The sequence below is a fragment of the Danio rerio genome, chromosome 8, assembly GCF_052040795.2.
Source record: "Danio rerio strain M-AB ecotype USA chromosome 8, GRCz13ab, whole genome shotgun sequence".
Classification (NCBI taxonomy): Eukaryota; Metazoa; Chordata; class Actinopteri; order Cypriniformes; family Danionidae; genus Danio; species Danio rerio.
Window position 1 is genome coordinate 12,445,419 of NC_141028.1, and position 17,082 is coordinate 12,462,500.

The 17,082-nt window shown below is 37.7% G+C and overlaps 1 protein-coding gene across 1 annotated transcript in view; it reads left to right on the forward strand.

Moving 5' to 3' along the window:
* Positions 1–558: 558 nt before the first annotated feature.
* tafa5l (TAFA chemokine like family member 5, like) overlaps positions 559–17,082 on the forward strand; it is a 145,849-nt gene continuing 129,325 nt past the window's right edge. Inside the window, exon 1 of the mRNA XM_087264429.1 lies at positions 559–1,282. Within this exon, the coding sequence (XP_087120555.1) occupies positions 1,186–1,282 (97 nt within the window). The 5' untranslated portion in view covers positions 559–1,185. The remainder of the gene's footprint in view (positions 1,283–17,082) is intronic.

A 17,082-nucleotide genomic window follows, 5' to 3' on the forward strand; every position in this document is an offset into this window, starting at 1 on the left:
GAATTATGAGCAAAAGATGCAGCAGGATATATCAGCTGGGTTCAGAAAAAACCTGGACACAGCTCATCTAAAAGAATAGCTCTAAAGAAGTTAGTCTGAATCGCGAGGTAATTAAAGAGTCTGATTTTCTGAATCAAATGCATGCAGCTCAGTACGATTTATCTGTGTCGGTCCTACAAGTGTGATCCCCAAACGAATTTCTTCCGTTGACCGATTATTAAACGTATCAGCACTTTGCGTATTAACATGTGTAGAATAAAAGGTAACAAAACAAAACATGTCTATACCCACTCTTGTTAACCATATAACTTAATTTACATTATTGAAACATACATTTAAAATTGTGGAGAGGACGCGTTTTTTTCATAGCTTTAGAAATACAAACAAAATAGTTTTTCATGTTAAGTATTAAATATTTGTTAAAATACTAAAATAATCCCTGAGGAATCACAATACCTAAATTTCTTATGATCCCCGTTCTTTCTTCCCACATAGCCTATGCGAGTGTGTGCGCGCGTGTGCGTGTGTTTGTGTGGACGCGCGCGTGCTAGAGGAGGCAGAACTCAGCTCCGAATCCAGCCACGAACAACCGAGAATGTGCGCGAAATGCTTCACTGCTGTTCTCTGTAACTCCACAGGGCAAATTCTGCATGTATATATGGCTTGGGGAACGTCGGAGTGACATTGAAGAAGAGGAAGACGCATTTCTGAACACCCAGAACCTCCCTCTCCAGCTCATCTACAGTCAGCATCCGTACACCGTGGACCTGTTACCACCGGACTGGTACCACTGACCATTTCACCCTGTGTGGATACTTCTCCAGACCGCGAAGGATTTGCGCAAGATTCGAACGGACCAAATTATGACTCATTTTACTTTGCTTGGATGAGTTTTTAACACCTATTGCATTTGATTTGTCTGTCAGTATACGCGTATTATATTTTTAAAAATTCTAGTTTGGCCAAATAAGGATAAATAATGACTTTTTGATGACACTTCGTTCAAATTAAATAACGTTTTATCAAATGCGTAAAATGGAAACCAAAGCGCGTAAATTGACATCGGATTAACTCTCGCTTCGCATCCCGGCCACATTCCCGTGAAAATCTATGGAAGTAGCCGAGCTTGCTTTGAACTTGCTTTAGGCTGGGTGCCGGGAGTGTTTTCTGCGGGACGTGGTGAGGATGCAGTCGGGGATGCGGGCGCTCTGTGCCGGCGGAGGCGCGTCTCTCTGCTGCCTGCTTATGCTGTGGATGATCTACACCCACATCCTGAAAGAAGGCAAGTGCTGAGCATCACTATACATGACTTTCACTATGGTAACGGGGTCCAAATAACCTCATATCTCTACGCGTAGGCTCACCTCTGGCTCTGTCCTTATTATAAAGTTGTTTAAAAATACAGCTGTCAGATTTTTTTCTGAGCCAGGCGTCTGTGCCTTAACATCTCAGGGGAGAAAACCGTAGTGTATAGGACAGGAGCTACTCCTCTGAGAGACCCCGGAGAGCTTGTGATATTATTATGGAAATCTATAGCATAATATGGAGGGCATGCTTCACAACCCAGAGGGAAAATTGTATTGCTTGGGGGTTGCTCCTTCACAGCTCAGGAGATCTCATTTATGTAACTTTGACTCTCTTGAAAAAAATCTAAAAAGTGAAATGCATAAGGTGTGAAACGAATTCATGGAGAAATGGTTGAGATCTCTGACTATATGGTTGAGAAATGAGAACAATTTGTGTCATTGTTAAATATACTCATTGAGTTGTGCTTTTTTTATTATTATAATTTCTTTAAATTGCTTTTCCTTGGTTATTTGCACTAGTTGAGCTCTGGAGTTTTTGTATTTCTAATGCTGCGATAAGGAACAAGTGTATTTGCATGCATGCATTTGCATTAATACCTACTAATATGCATTACACACACTGCTGCCTTGCATGTCTGTGTGTGTGCAAGTCTATCCGGCATTTTCCAGTGTGTTTTACATGTAATGAAGAGCAGAGTCATGATTTGAGTCAGGGGTAAGAATGTGACTCACATTTAATAAGCTAACTGCCCTAAAAAGGCACTAGGAGGCATGTCATACGTGGCACAGCGTTTGTGTGCTGATGTGGAAGTTTTGCAGATGGCTGTCAGTGGGGGCGCGATGGGTTTTGTCAGGGGGGGTTGAGTTAAGATAAGATATAATAAGAGATATTACAGTCATTAACGCTTCATCTCGTGGTGCATCTTAGCACGGTAATACCGCAGATTTACGGGCACCCTGCTGCACAAATCCTCACGTTTAACCGAGACGTTCAGCTCACTAATGTTAGTAGGCGTGAACTGGTGTGTCGTATTTAAGGGATCAAACCTCCCTTCTTGATCCTCTCAGTTAATGGATGAGCTTTATTTGGGATTCATATAGCCTCAAGCTCAAAACTTCTTTTGTTTTAGATAGACTAAAGGAGAAGCACCTGAAGGAAAAATCTGCTGTCACAGTATTTTTAAAGCAAGGAGAAAGAAATAATTTTCCTATGAAGTCATTGTAATGTTATTTTAAATGTGATTTTTAATGTAAGATTTTTTTTGCGTTCAGCCAATGTTTATGCACACACTAGTGTACAGTTGAAGAAAAAAATTGTAAGTCCTCCTGTAAAATTGAAGTGCTGTTTATTGGAGCTATTTTTTTTTCAAGACATTTTAAAACAGCTTTAAAAACATTTTAAAACTCTTTGCAAGAACAATACTTTACTAGTTATTTTACAAAATGTAAATGCTTAACTAGGTTATTTAGGTTAATTAAGTTGGGTTACATAGGCAAGTCACTGGAGAACAGTTGTTTGTTTTGAAGCCAATACAAAATACAAAAGTAAAAATAATATTGATTTTAGTAGTTTTTACTTTTTTTTAATGATTCCAAACCAAAATAAAACAAATAAGAATTTCTCCTTCAGAAAACTCTACCATTAATTTTTAAAACCTATTTTACAGGTGGGGATACACACACTCACTGGCCACTTTATTAGGTATACCTTATTATTATTGGACTAAACCCGGTATACCTTATTACTACCGGGCTGAAACACAAAATAGACATACATAATACTCACGAAAAACCATAGAAAATAAACTATCTGAATGTTATCTATTTGTAAAGTAACTTTTGCACCCTAGTAATCTCACCTCTCATGGCTAAATTATGTTAGCAATCTTGAACCATCTCCTAAAAGGCAAATCATGTAATATTATTAACATTAAATGTATAGCACTGCCAAACGATGTCTATAAATCTGTAAAACACCATTTCGAACCTACAGTCTATCAATTTCCAGAAGGATCTTCAAAATTTCCTGTTTCTCCTTTGATGATGCCAACTATCAAACACGTGTACACATAGACATCACATATATACTCTATAAATGCAGGTTAACCTCACTTTATTAGGTACACCTTATAAGTACCAAGTTGGACCCCTTTTTGCCTTAAAAATTGCTTTAATTCTTCGTGGCATAGATTTAACAAGATACTGGAAATATTCCTCAGAGATTTTATTCTATATTGACATGATAGCATTATGCAGTTGCTGCAGATTTGTCAGCTGCACATCCACGGTGTGAATCTCCTGTTCCACCAAATCCCAAAGGTGCTCTTATTGGATTGAGTTCTGGTGACTGAGGAGACCATTTGATTTGAGTACAGTGAGCTCATTGTCATGTTTAAGAAACCAGTCTGATATAATTCGTGCTTTATGACCTGGCACATTATCTTGCTGGAAGTAGCCATCAGAAGATGGGCACAGTGTGGTCATAAAAGGATGGAGATTTTCAGCAACAATATTATGTAGGCTGTGGCGTTAACACAGTGCTCAGGTGGTACTAATGAGCCCAAAGTGTTCCAAAATAATATCCCCCACACCATTACACAACCAGCCTGAATCGTTGATACAAGGCAAGATGGATCCATGCTTTCATGTTGTGTACAACAAATTCTTACTTTAGCTAACAGGAGTGGCACCCAGTGTGATCTTCTGCTGCTGTAGCCCATCCGCCTCAAGGTCGCCTTTCTATCAGCTGGGACCAGTCTGACCATTCTCCTCTGACCTCTGGCATTATTTACAGTGAGCTCACAGAACTGCCGCTCACTGGATATTTTTTCTCTTTCGGACCATTCTCTGTAAACCCTAGAGATGGTTGTGCTTGAAAATCCCAGTTGAGCAGCAGTTCCTGAAATACTCAGACCAGCCCGTCTGGCAACAACAACCATGTCACGCTCAAAATCACATTTCTTCCCTGTTTTGATGCTCGGTTTGAACTGCAGCAGATCGTCTTGGCCATGTCTACATGCCTAAATGCATTGAGTAGCTGTCAGGTGATTGAGTGATTAGAAATTTGCAATAATGGGTAGTTAGACCGGTGTACCTAATAAAGTGACCGGAGAGTGTATATTGGTTGCCAAAAAAGTATATTACAGCTTCTTCTTCTTTTAACCCCATTCATTGAAATTGTGTCTATTTCATACACCATTGAACATGAACTAGTTAAAAGAGTGTAGCCTTAAAATGATAAATAATTAATTATAAATCTTTGTATTTGACCATTATCCTTTAAAGCAGGGGTCACCAATCTTGGTCCTGATTGGCCAGAGGCCCTGGGTGTTTCAAGTGTACCTAGTAAGATCTTGATTAGCTTGTTCAGGTGTGTTTGATTAGGGTTGGAGCTAAAATCTGCAGGACACTGGACCTCCAGGAACATGTTTGGTGATTCCTGCTTTAAAGCACTAGGTTTGAAGCATTAGGCATTTCATAAGCACTATAAAATCACTTTTGTGACCTTAGTTTGATGCAGACACCAAATATTGGGCATCTGGTCTGTGACCCATATAAAGATATCAGCATCAATAATGACAGAGGTTTCTATTTGAAATCCATTTAAAGAACATGATTCCAGTCTATAACTGGTTGAAGCGTCAACTTTTGATTGCTGTGATGGCATAGCATGGTGGCCTTTCATTCCGATAATGATATCCGTGACCCTGTTGAAGTTGCGGGTAAGAAATGTATTGATCAGTGTGTGTGACCATCGACCTTTGCAGCTATTTGCCTCCAAGACATTTACAGATGAAAGCATGTGGCTTTCGAAAGAAGCCTTGACCCTTCAAGCACCCATCAACAAGTGATGGAAATGTTGAAGCATCCCTCTGATGCTTTTGATGGCCTTTTTTTAAAGATCACATGATCATACTACTTTAAATGTGGTGCGATGCAAGTGATATGAAGATGTGCGTGTGTCTTTGCGGGCCAGCAGCGCATTTGTTTTAGTTGTAATTTAATTATGTCTTCCTCTCAGGCCAAAGCTGTCATCTGGAATCACAACAGAGCCATGACATCACCGATAATGCACAGAGCGTTTTCATCACCGCTGCTCGGCGTAACGCGAGGGACAGTGACGAGATGAGAGATTTACAAGATTAAAATCAATTGTCAAGAGTCCAATTAAAAAAATCCTGCTTCTTTCATAGTGGAATTTCCCCGGAAAGCTCGGAGCAAAAAGATTAGTCTTTTGTTAGATATTGCTAAAAGATTTCACTTTCACTGAGCACCTCTTCGTACCAAAAAAAAGCTTGTGCAAATCTGATTCAGCTCCTTTAGGAGCAGACAGTAGAGGAAAGAGTACTGAAAAATCATAGGGTGCGTCTCAATCAGCTCTGTATATCAGTAGGTTGTGTACACTACCCAGCCTGATCTCACGAGAAAACGTAAGTATTTTACGTTTTGGCAGTTTAGTGGCTAATTCGTACGAATTCGTACGAGTTCAGTCATAAGAAATTGTACGATTTTAAAAAGGAGGCGTGGCACCTAACCCCACCCCTAAACCCAACCGTCATTCTGGGATGAGCAAATTGTACTAAATTGTACAATATAGATCGTTCGAATTTGTATGAATTAGCCACTAAATGAAAAAGTTACGAATTGGTGTGAGATTGTGTTGCACTACCTGACAAAAGACTTGTCGTCGAGCAAGTTGTAAGAGCAACAAATAATAACTTGACTTCTTTGAATCATCGGTTGAACTGCATATCAATCCTCACAAATACTGCAGAAGACCTATTGGAACCCGCATGGACCCTAGATTTCAGTGTCCAGTGATTTTAGTGGTTTCTGTGTCCGACGATCGAGTTGTCGTGGTCCTAACCTTCGACCACCACCCATTCCACAATGCATCGAACACTTACCACTCCCCCTGTAGGTGGTGGGCCCGCAGGAGGATGGTCCCACATCACTCCTTTGGGCTGAGCCCAGCCAGGTTCCATGGGAAAAAACCTGGCCACCAGGCACTTGCATACGAGCCCCAACCCCAGGCTTGGCTCCAGGGTGGGGCCCCGGCTGCATCCTACCGGGCGACGTCACAGTCCTTGATGTAATTATGTTAATAAGGGGTTTTTAAACCGCACTTAGTCTAACCTGTCACTTAAGACCTTTTTGCCTTGGGAGACCCTACCGGGGCATTAGCCCCAACAACATAGCTCTTAGGATCACTCAGGCACTCAAACCCCTCCACCACGATAAGGTGGCGGTTCATGGAGAAGATCTTGATCTGGAGAAGAGCTATGGTCATGAGCTTTGGGTCATGATGACAGAAAGGAAAAGATCTTGGATACAAGCTGTCTAAATGAGTTTCTTTTGCAGGGTGGCAGAGCACACCCTTATAAAACAGGGTGAGGAGCTCTGTCACCCAGGAGGAGCTCGGCGTAGAGCCGCTGCTCCTCCACATCGAGAGAAGTCAGCTGAGGTGGCTTGGGCGTCAGTTTCGGATACCTCCTGGACGCCTACCTAGGGAGGTGTTCCAGGCATGTCCCACCGGGAGGAGGCCTTGGGAAGACCCAGGACACGCTGTTAGGGACCATGTCTCTCGACTGGCCTAGAAACTCCTTGAGATCCCCCCCGGAGGAGCTGGAGGAAGTGTCTGAGGAAAGGGAAGTCTGGAGTTCTCTTCTAAGACTGCTGCCCCCATGACCAGGGCCCAGATAAGCGGATGACAATGACATGACATGGATCTAAGATTTCCACGGAATCAGTCAAGTTTGGTGATGGAAAAATTATGGTTTGGGGTTATATTCAAGTGAGAGATCTGCAGAGTGGATGGCAACATCAACACCCAATCAGGACATTTGAAATCAAATAAATTCTTGATGAAATGAAATCAAAACAAGTATCAAGACATTTGTGCTGCCCATTACATTACAAACCACAGGATGGGGTAAATTCTTCAGCAGGATAGCACTCCTTCTCATACTTCAGCCTTCATATCAAAGTTCCTGAAAGCAAAGAAGGTCAAGGTGCTCCAGGATTGGCCAGCCCAGTCACCAGACATGAACAATACTGAGCATGTCTGGGTTAAGATAAAGGAGGCATTGAAAATATTAATTATTTTTCCACTGCACAATGACTTTATATTTTATACTGTACATTATTTATGATAAGTGGTTTTGTCTAAGCAAAGTCAGTCCTAATCAAATAATTAAAAATCAAGGCATGACCATATGTATTTTGGTAAAATAAGTGCATTGTCGAGGCCTTTGCCTTTCATATAGGCAACTACCAAATGATCAACTATAAGTCAAGTGTATATGAATTTGGGCCACTGGTAAGAATCGTATTTGGCTTGATTTACTTTTGTTAATCCCTTATAATGTATGTGTATTATTCGTTTTGAACCAATCGAAGAGAGCAGATCAAGGTCAACAACAGTTTATCAGAGGTTAGGTGTACCCTAGGGCTATGTTTGCATCCCTTTTCTGTTTACATTATTTTGATTACTGTATTAATCATGAATCAGGTAGCATTATAGTAAAATACTGGGATGATACAGCTGTGCTTAGCCACTTGTATGAATATAATAACCCCTCAGCTTAACATTCAGAGGTAGAAATTTTGTGAAGTAATGCAATTCAAACCCTTATTTTATTATTATTAACAAAACCTAGGAAATTATTTTTGACCCAAAGTAAATTGGGAACCATTCACCTATATTCATTCACTCAGAACTCTCTAAATGTGTGTGCTAAAATATCTAGGTGTTTACATGGATAACTTGCTGACCTGGGGTCCACATCTAGACAGTATTTGGATTTGTCTGCAGTAGCGATTGCATTTTTTGCTTTTTATTTTTTGCGGAGATTGATAGTTTTTGGGATTCAGCAAAAAGTAATGATTTTATTTTGCCAGGCTGTAAAAAGAAAGAAAAGAATAATACATGATGGTTTTGCTACTGGATGTGGTTTGGAAGCATTACAGATCAAAAAGCTAAGCTTGCACATTTGGTAAAGACAGCCATGGAAATAATAGTGAAAAGGGAGTATCGATCTTTAGAATCTTTTTATGAGCAATTAGTTCTTAATGAAGCTACTAAAATAATTTCTGACCTCTCACATCGTTTATTTTATGAGTATGAGTTACTGCCTTTCAGTAGACGCTACAGGCTGCAGATACAATCATTTCAAGAAATCCTTTTTACCTACGCAAATAAAACTTTTGAAAATATCTAATTCTCTTTCCTGAATGTAATTTTTGTGCCGATGTGTTGTTGTTTGTTTTGTTCAGTGTATGCAAATGCAGGCCACATAGAGTCCAAAACTAATTTTAACACCGTTGGCAATAAAGTGTATGAACTAAACAGCTAAATTAAAGCTGTAATTTAACAGCAGAACTAATATTTTTCCATATAAGAATTTTTAAAAAGTTTTTAAATGTACATAGCTAAATTATTGGATTTTATTTTATATTCCAGCAATATTCCAATGAATAAACAGCTATAAATATTTACTATTCTGCTTTTAAAGTCAATGTAGTGGCGCAGAACCAGCAAGAAGGTCGTTGGTTTGAGCTTACGGATGGCTCAAACTGCTGTGTTTTGTGTATTATTTTATTTTTAACTCACCTTGATATGTTTTTTAAAATTTGACTGTGAATTATTCAAGGCCATTATTTCGCAATCTTTTGGGTTTCAGAGTATGCACTTTATTCTTTATGAATTTTCTTTGACTCTGACAAATGTAAACATGGACTCTAAATAGGGCCATGGGTGGTCTTCTTCTTCATCGCCACAAACTGTACATAGATCTGAGAGTTAATAAAAATATTAATTAACATATTGTATCACAAAATGTATTTAAGATAGATTGATTACTTTTGTAAACCATTTAAAATGGATATAATAACAATAAATAATAGAAAACTGTTGTTTATGTTCTCATCCCTCATCACTAAATTCAACAGTAAATACTAAAAATCAAGGCTTTGCAATGCTAATGGTAAATGTAAATAAATGACAGTAGAAGTCCAGAAAAAAAATATCATACTGTGAAATTCAAAAGTGCTAAAGGGCATTTTTCCATTAAGAGAAGTTTTGTGAAGGCTATTTTACTGTAAAATGAAATTGCGTTAGGGCCCGGCTACTGTAAAACACATTTACAGGTAAGCTACAGTAAAGGGGCAGTTTGTAACTTACTGGCAACATTGCTGCATGTAAGTTACCACAAAAGACAATAAAATGTCCAACGGTGTAGGTGGATGGAAACACAGCTACTGTGCATAGATCTTATAGTTAATTTTTAAAAAATCTATAAACATCTTGTATCGAAAAATGTATTTAAAATAGATTGATAAAAACACTTTTGTCTGTCTGAAATGGATATAATAAGAAAAAATAATATAAAACTGCTGTACATGATCTCAGCACTCATCACTCATCACTAAATTCAATAGTAAATACTAAAAATCAAGGCTTTGCATTGCTAATGTAAAATGTAAATACATTACAATAGAAGTCCAGTAAAAATTGTCATACTGTCAAATTCAAAAGTGCTAAAGGGCATTTTTCCATAAAGAGAAGTTGCAGTAAGGCTGTTTTACTGTAAAATGGAATTGTTTTGTAACTTACTGGCAACAGTGCCCCAAAAATACAATAAATGTCTAACAGTGTAGGTGGATGTAAACACAGCTTACTGTGAGTAAATCTGTTTGGACTCAAGCTAATGTCATTGACCGACGTCTCCCTTTATTCTTCAAGTGTTCCAAACGCTCCACTGCTCATCAAAGATACTGCTCACTTTTGGTAATTTTTCTGATGTTAAAGCACTTTCTTGCTTCTGGCTTAATATGCAGAGACAAGAGTAAGCCGCTCCTAGGTTGATTTCAAGGAGTTCTAATAAACCTGGAGAGGCATCCAGCATCCACATCCATGTTTTTAGCAATAGCTCGGCTGCTGCATGCTTCAGTTCCAGGAAGATTTCCTGAGCCAATCACCTGAGCCATAAATGCCTCTGATCATTCTGTATTAGACGCCGTGCAATAGACAGGGGGAAATGTAAGGCTGTTTCATGCTGTTCAGAAACAGAAGAAAAAAATAGGTCACTGCAAAACATGCAGTTATAGCGCATGTCTACTTTTCAGCCATCAAAGGTTTTTTTTTTTTTAATTTTTCATTTAGGTTTTATTTTCAGTCTGCCATTTTCATTTATTGTGCCTGTCATTGGTAGTTTTACACTGCTAAAAATTATTTTCTTCATTTTTTTGTCTTGTTTCTAGTCAAAATATCACAAATTAAGAAGCATTTTCTTGACAAGCAAAACATATAGTCTTGTTTTAAGAAATAATATGACTAGATTAAGTGAGCTCATCTTTAAAACAAGCTAAATAATCTGCTAATGGGGTTAGCAAAATAATTTTGTATCTTGTTTTGACAAGTTTATATTGCTTACCCCATTTGCAGATTATTTTTTTGTTTTAAAGACTTTGTTTTCAAACATAGAAATGTCACTTTGACTGCTGAAAGAGTTGGAGTAATGTAGCCTATATTTGAAGTCAGAATTATTAGCAATGATAATTGTTTATTATAATAATAACTGTTGAAAACAATCTTTTCTCTGTTAAACAGACATTGGCGAAAAAATAAACAGGGGAGCTAATAATTCTGACGTCAACTGCATATGCGTCTTAGTTTATAAATAGGCAATACAAAGATTTAATTGTTATTTCAGGTAATGCGATTGATTAATATAATAATTTATATTATGTTATTTATTATTAATATAATAATAAATAACAATTTTTTTAAAAATTTTTGTCCTGCAATTCTATTTGATGGCATTTAAAATTTTAAGGTCATCTGTATATTAGTGGAACAGCAGGGGCTGATCAAAGTGCTGGATGTGTATTTCCTTCGGCTTAGCCCCCTATTTATTAGGGGTCACCACAGCGGAATGAACCGCCAATTATTTCAGCATACTTTTTACACAGGGGATGCCATTCCAGTACAATACATTTACACACACACCCATACACTAAAGCCAATTTTATATTTGTGCATATACATTAGATTAGTCAAAACTGAAGCCAAATCTGGAGCTAACCTGACAAAATAACTTACGATAACTAGTCCAAAAACTAGTACACCCAAATTTAAATAACTATTTATGTTATAATAAACTTGTCAAAACAAGATTCAAGATTATTTTGCTTTCTTTGTTGCGTAGTGCTGTTAGATCCACGCCAAATAAGTAAAATACAGTGATATATAAGTAATATAAGTAAATATAAGTAAAATACACGCCAAATACAGTGCTCAGCATAATTGAGTACACATTTTGAAAAAGAATATTTGTATCCATTTCTCAGTGAATATAGGCAATGTGTTTTTGATGCATTAAAACAAAACAGATTTATTAAACAGATATTTAGCAAAATAATATTAGAGTCACCAAACAAAGGTAAAAATAATACAATTAAATTAAAGCAAAATATTGCAATAAATATTACAACCTACAAAATTTCAACTAAATTGTTACTTTTTTCTTTCATATTTTTCTATAACATATAAATTTGGGTGTACTAGTTTTTGGACTAAGTATCGTAAGTTATTTTGTCAGATTAGCTCCAGATTTGGCTTTAGTTCTGACTAATCTAATGTATATATAAAATTGGCCGTAGTGTATAGGTGTGTGTGTGTGTGTGTGTAAATGTGAGAGTGTATGGGTGTTTCCAGTACTGGAAGGGCATCCACTGTGTAAAATATATGACGAAATAATTGGTGGTTCATTCCTCTGTGGCCACCCCAAGATAAATAAGGGACTAAGCGGAAGGAAAACAAATAAACATAAAGCACTTTGGTCAGCCCCTGCTGTACTATACAGATGACCTAAAAAATTAAATGCCATCAAATAGAATTGCAGGACAAAATTATTACAAAATATGCTAAAATCAATCACATTACCTGAAATAAAAATAAAATCTTAGTATTGCCAGTTATAAACTAAAACACCTACAGGCTACATTACACCAACTCTTTCAGCAGTCATAGTGGCATTTTCATGTTTGAAATAACTTGTAATACATCATTTATTTGAAACAAAACCAGAAATAAATAAAATTGCATATTCTAAACATATTAAATATATAACAAACTAAACTGATGAAATAAATGTCTTCAAAAGTGGCTTTGGGTAAAAGCATGCCAAACGCAGAACTGTAAATAATGTAAACGGTACTATGAAAAATGAAAATGGCACTTCAAAGCAACACCATAAGACTGCTCGAAATAATTGTTTTACAAGTTTTAAACTTAATCCACTTATAAATGGTTTATGTCGGCAGCAAATGTTGCTGAAAAAAATATTGCATAAAATATAATTTTCTGTCCCACTGATAAATAGAAATGCAGTAAAACTAGCTACATTACTAACCAGTGCATTGAGAAATCTAATTAAGGATCTGAGAATCCTTGTAGCAAACTTCTGTGTTGTTTTAAGAAAACAACTATTTATTTGTGTTGTGTTTTTATTTGTTTATATTTATTTATTCTTCATTGAATTCTTTTATTGAATCATATGATTCTTAGTCATTTATACAATTATCCTTATATCATTTTTATGATTATTACATAATAATTTGATTATTATTGATTATTACTTGTCATTGTATTATGTTTTTATATTCATTCATTCATTAATTCATTCATTCATTTTCTTTTCGGCGTAGTCCCTTTATTTATCAGGGGTCGCCACATCAGAATGAACCAACTGATCCAGCATATGTTTTATGCAGTGGATGACCTTCCAGCTGTAATCCATATATGAAACATCCATACACACTCATTCACACACATACATTATGGACAATTTTAGCTCATCCAATTCACTTATACCACATGTTTTTGGACTTGTGGGGGAAACCGGAGCACCCGGAGGAAACCCACGCCAACATGAGGGGAACATTCAAACTCCACACAGAAATGTCAACTGACCCGGCCGGGGCTCGAATCAGTGACCTGCTGTGAGGTGACAGTGCTAACTAACCAGCGCCATTCCTAAAAAGCTAAATATCAAAAATATAGCCCAGAGATTAAAAAAAATTAATAAAATAGCAACAGCTGCTCAATATAGCCATACAAATAATTAAAACAGATTTGAAAAACTATTGATTAACACAAGTTCTAAAACTTCTAGGAGGGTGTTTAGGGATGCTGAAGGTCTGATAAGTATACAGGAGTCAGATTGTGTAGGCAATACAAGTAAAATGATTTTAAACTCAATTCTGGACTGAACTGGTAGCTGGAAGTGTAGCATAATGGTGACATCGTCAAATTTGCAACCATTTTCAAGGAATTCTGCTGCAGCATTCTGGACCACCTGAAGTCAAGCTCCCTGGATTTGGAAATTCCATAAAAGAGAGAATTACAATAATTTAAAAGCATGAACAACTGTATCACGTGAATTTTCAGGCAAAAAAAAAAAATTATATATATATATATATATATATATATATATATATATATATATATATATATATATATATATATATATATATATATATATATATATATATATATATATATATATATATTTTTTTTTTTTTTTTGGAAAAGTGAGGGAAGTTGGAAAAAACTTTAGGTAATGATGGAGGAAATGTGTTTATCTAATGTAAAGGCTCGTACACACAGGGACGCTTTTCGTTTGCCTTTATCGTCAGCGTTTTAGGAGAAGTTTTTCCGCATTCAAACCCAATCAATTTTCACTGACATCAAGCAGAAGAGTATGCAAAATCAGACAGGCTGAAAATTATAAGAGTCATAAACTATAACAGGCTTAGAATCACAAAGAGTTAAAAACCTGTTTGAAAGCCAAAGTTTGACCTTGTCAATGCAGGTCAGTGGAGTAATTCATTCGTTCCTTTTCCTTTGGCTTAGTCTCTTATTTATCAGGGGTCGCCACAGAGGAATGAAGTGCCAACTATTCCAGCATATGTTTTATACAGCGGATGCCCTTCCAGCTGCAACCCAGTGCTGGAAAACATCCATACACTCTCACATTCACACACACACTCTCATATACTACAGCCAATTTAGTTTATCCAATTCACCTATAACACATATCTTTGGACTGTGGGGAAAACCAGAGCACCCTAACCTACGCGAACATGGAAGAACATACAAACATACATTCACAGAAATGCCAGCTGGCCTAGCCAGGACTTGAACCAGCGACCCTCTTGCTGTGAGATGACAGTGCTAACCACTGAGCTACCATGCTGCCCAGTGGAGTAATTATAAATGCTTTTTTTATTTTGTACAGTCTTTCTCTTTTATGAAAATGAGCCACAAATCTTAATGACATCCTGCACTACACAGAATTGTATTCAATCAGATGCTTTATAAGATGAAAATGCTGAAAATCCCCTGCAATCAGCCATCAAAAATGTAAAAAAAAAGGGGGGGGGGGTGGTCCAGATTGTCCAGATTGTATTTTTAAGGCTTGATTGTGTTTATAAGATGCAAAGCAATGTGTGCTGATGCTTCACTTGTAGAAAATCACGTTAAATCATGATTAAATTACTTTAATCATATACAGCTACTCAGCTAACATAAAAACTTATTTCCTAGTTCCTCTGAAAGGCCCGCCCTCAAGAGGCTCTGACTGGTCAGCTAACATAATGTGCTGTGATTCGCAAATTGGCTTACATCACCAGGAAGCGTCATGTCCAGTCACACCTCTACTAGCACGCGCTGTGCCTCTGCTGTGTAAATACTGTCAGTCAGTGTAGCCGTGTCAGTGTGAACATGAATTAGACAGAAAAAAAGAGGACACAGCTTAATCTCACGCCTGCTCTCTAAAATAATACCTGAGAATTGTCTTTTTATATAAATATTCAGAATAAGCATGTGCAAGTGATGTGAAACGTTCACATGTTTTGAGAATTTGTTATTTGAGATGTAGAACGCAGGGAAAATGGCCTCATAGAGAGACACTGATTTGATTTTTATTATGGTGGCTTGAGAAAGCCAATATATTTTTATATTACATAAACTTCTTCTTCTTTTTCTTAGACTATTTTAAGAACGCATTTCCTCCTAGGCCATTTGTACTACTACCACCAAACTAACTCCAAACCTCCAAACTATACTGAATTAAGTTGCTAAATCTTTTCTAACTGATCCGACTTTCGTTTTTTTCCGAAAACTGTCCCGGAAAATTCAGAAAAGTCCCATTGACTTAACATTGGACCAAACTTTGTGACCTAACTTCAGTTTTAAGTTACCCAGACATAAGTTTGGGCTCTTTTAACAGACTACCAATCTGCCAATCACTAATGACCTTTCAACTTACTAATCACATCCTAGCAACCACTTACGGCATCCTAGCAACTGTCCCATAGACTTCCATTATAAAAAAAACTGCAGCTGAAGGTGTTTACAGTAATTTGATAGATAAAAATGAATTTGTAGCTAAATTGTTAACGGTGCCAAGCATTGTTAACAACCTTGTTTATGTCCTTGCTACAAAATACCGTAAACGCTACAAACTATTTATGTATTGGATCAGTTTTAACAAATAAAAATACTTGTGAAACCAGCACTGAACTGGGAGAGATTCTGGAAGATCTCATTTGTCAAATGCTAGCTATATATTTTTTTTAATTCTCTGGAACATAATTCAAATTAGGGCGTACTCACGCTATGTACAGTTGCCTTGAACCAGGTTGAAGCATGCTTGTCCCCTCTCCCGTCTCCCCCGACGACCCGCACTCACATTGCATTCGAGCCTGAGCACGCTTATGACATCAATGATGCACTGTTTAGTTTAAGTAGCGCTCTTGTTCAGCATTGCAGAGATTTTTTTCGTCTTAGTTGTTTGGAATGCAAAGTCACACTAAACAGATTTCACCAAACAGATCAGCCCCTTTGGCACTCATAAACAATCATAAAGTCCTCATAATGCAGGAATTAGGAGGTTTGCTGAAGGTGCTGCTGTCGTGCAGCAAGGGATTTGCATCTTTAATAATCTGCGACAGTTTGCGTTTATAAATTCTTATGAAACAGTCTCTTAAATGTCACATCTCTTCTTTAGTTTCAGGCTCAGGCGCTTTGCACTCACACTTGATTGAGCCCAAGTGAACCGTGCTCTGGTACACCTCTTCCAACCAGGCCAGGGCCGCCCAACGGAACCAATCCAGGCAATGGGCCTGAGCACGGTTCGCATAGCATAGTGTGAGTGTGCCTTTAAATTGTAAGCACTTCTCTCTTTGTGTCGTGTCATTTGGAAACCCAAAATACAGAAACAGAATGAACTCTGTGGAAATAGCAGCGTTTGGACAGCATTTTAGCTTTCTCTGCTACAGCATTAAGCCTGATTTATACTTCTGCGTCAGGTGACCGGCGTAACCCACGGCGCATGCAACGCGCGTGGCTGTGCATTTATACTTCTGCGCGCTGTCCCTGTTGGGCTGAATTAGCACTTCCGAAACGCTAGTTGGCAGTGAGGTGTAAATGTTCCTCTGTGTCGAGTTTCTTCGCTGCTTTTTTGCTTTTCCTGAACACTTCCGGGGTGTACAAGTGGCTCAAACTCGCTCATTTTGAGGCAGGAACCGGCGGACGTGCAACAACTTTAACTATGAGGTAAACACAAAACAAAACTTTCCATCCGGAGCTCCTTCACGGTACTCCACACTTGTAACCAATCGCTCGCGCCATTCGCGCGGCTCTCGGTCCCGCCCAGACTCGTCAGCGCTACCAAGCCGACCAATCACAGAGCTTACGCTACGCGTCGTT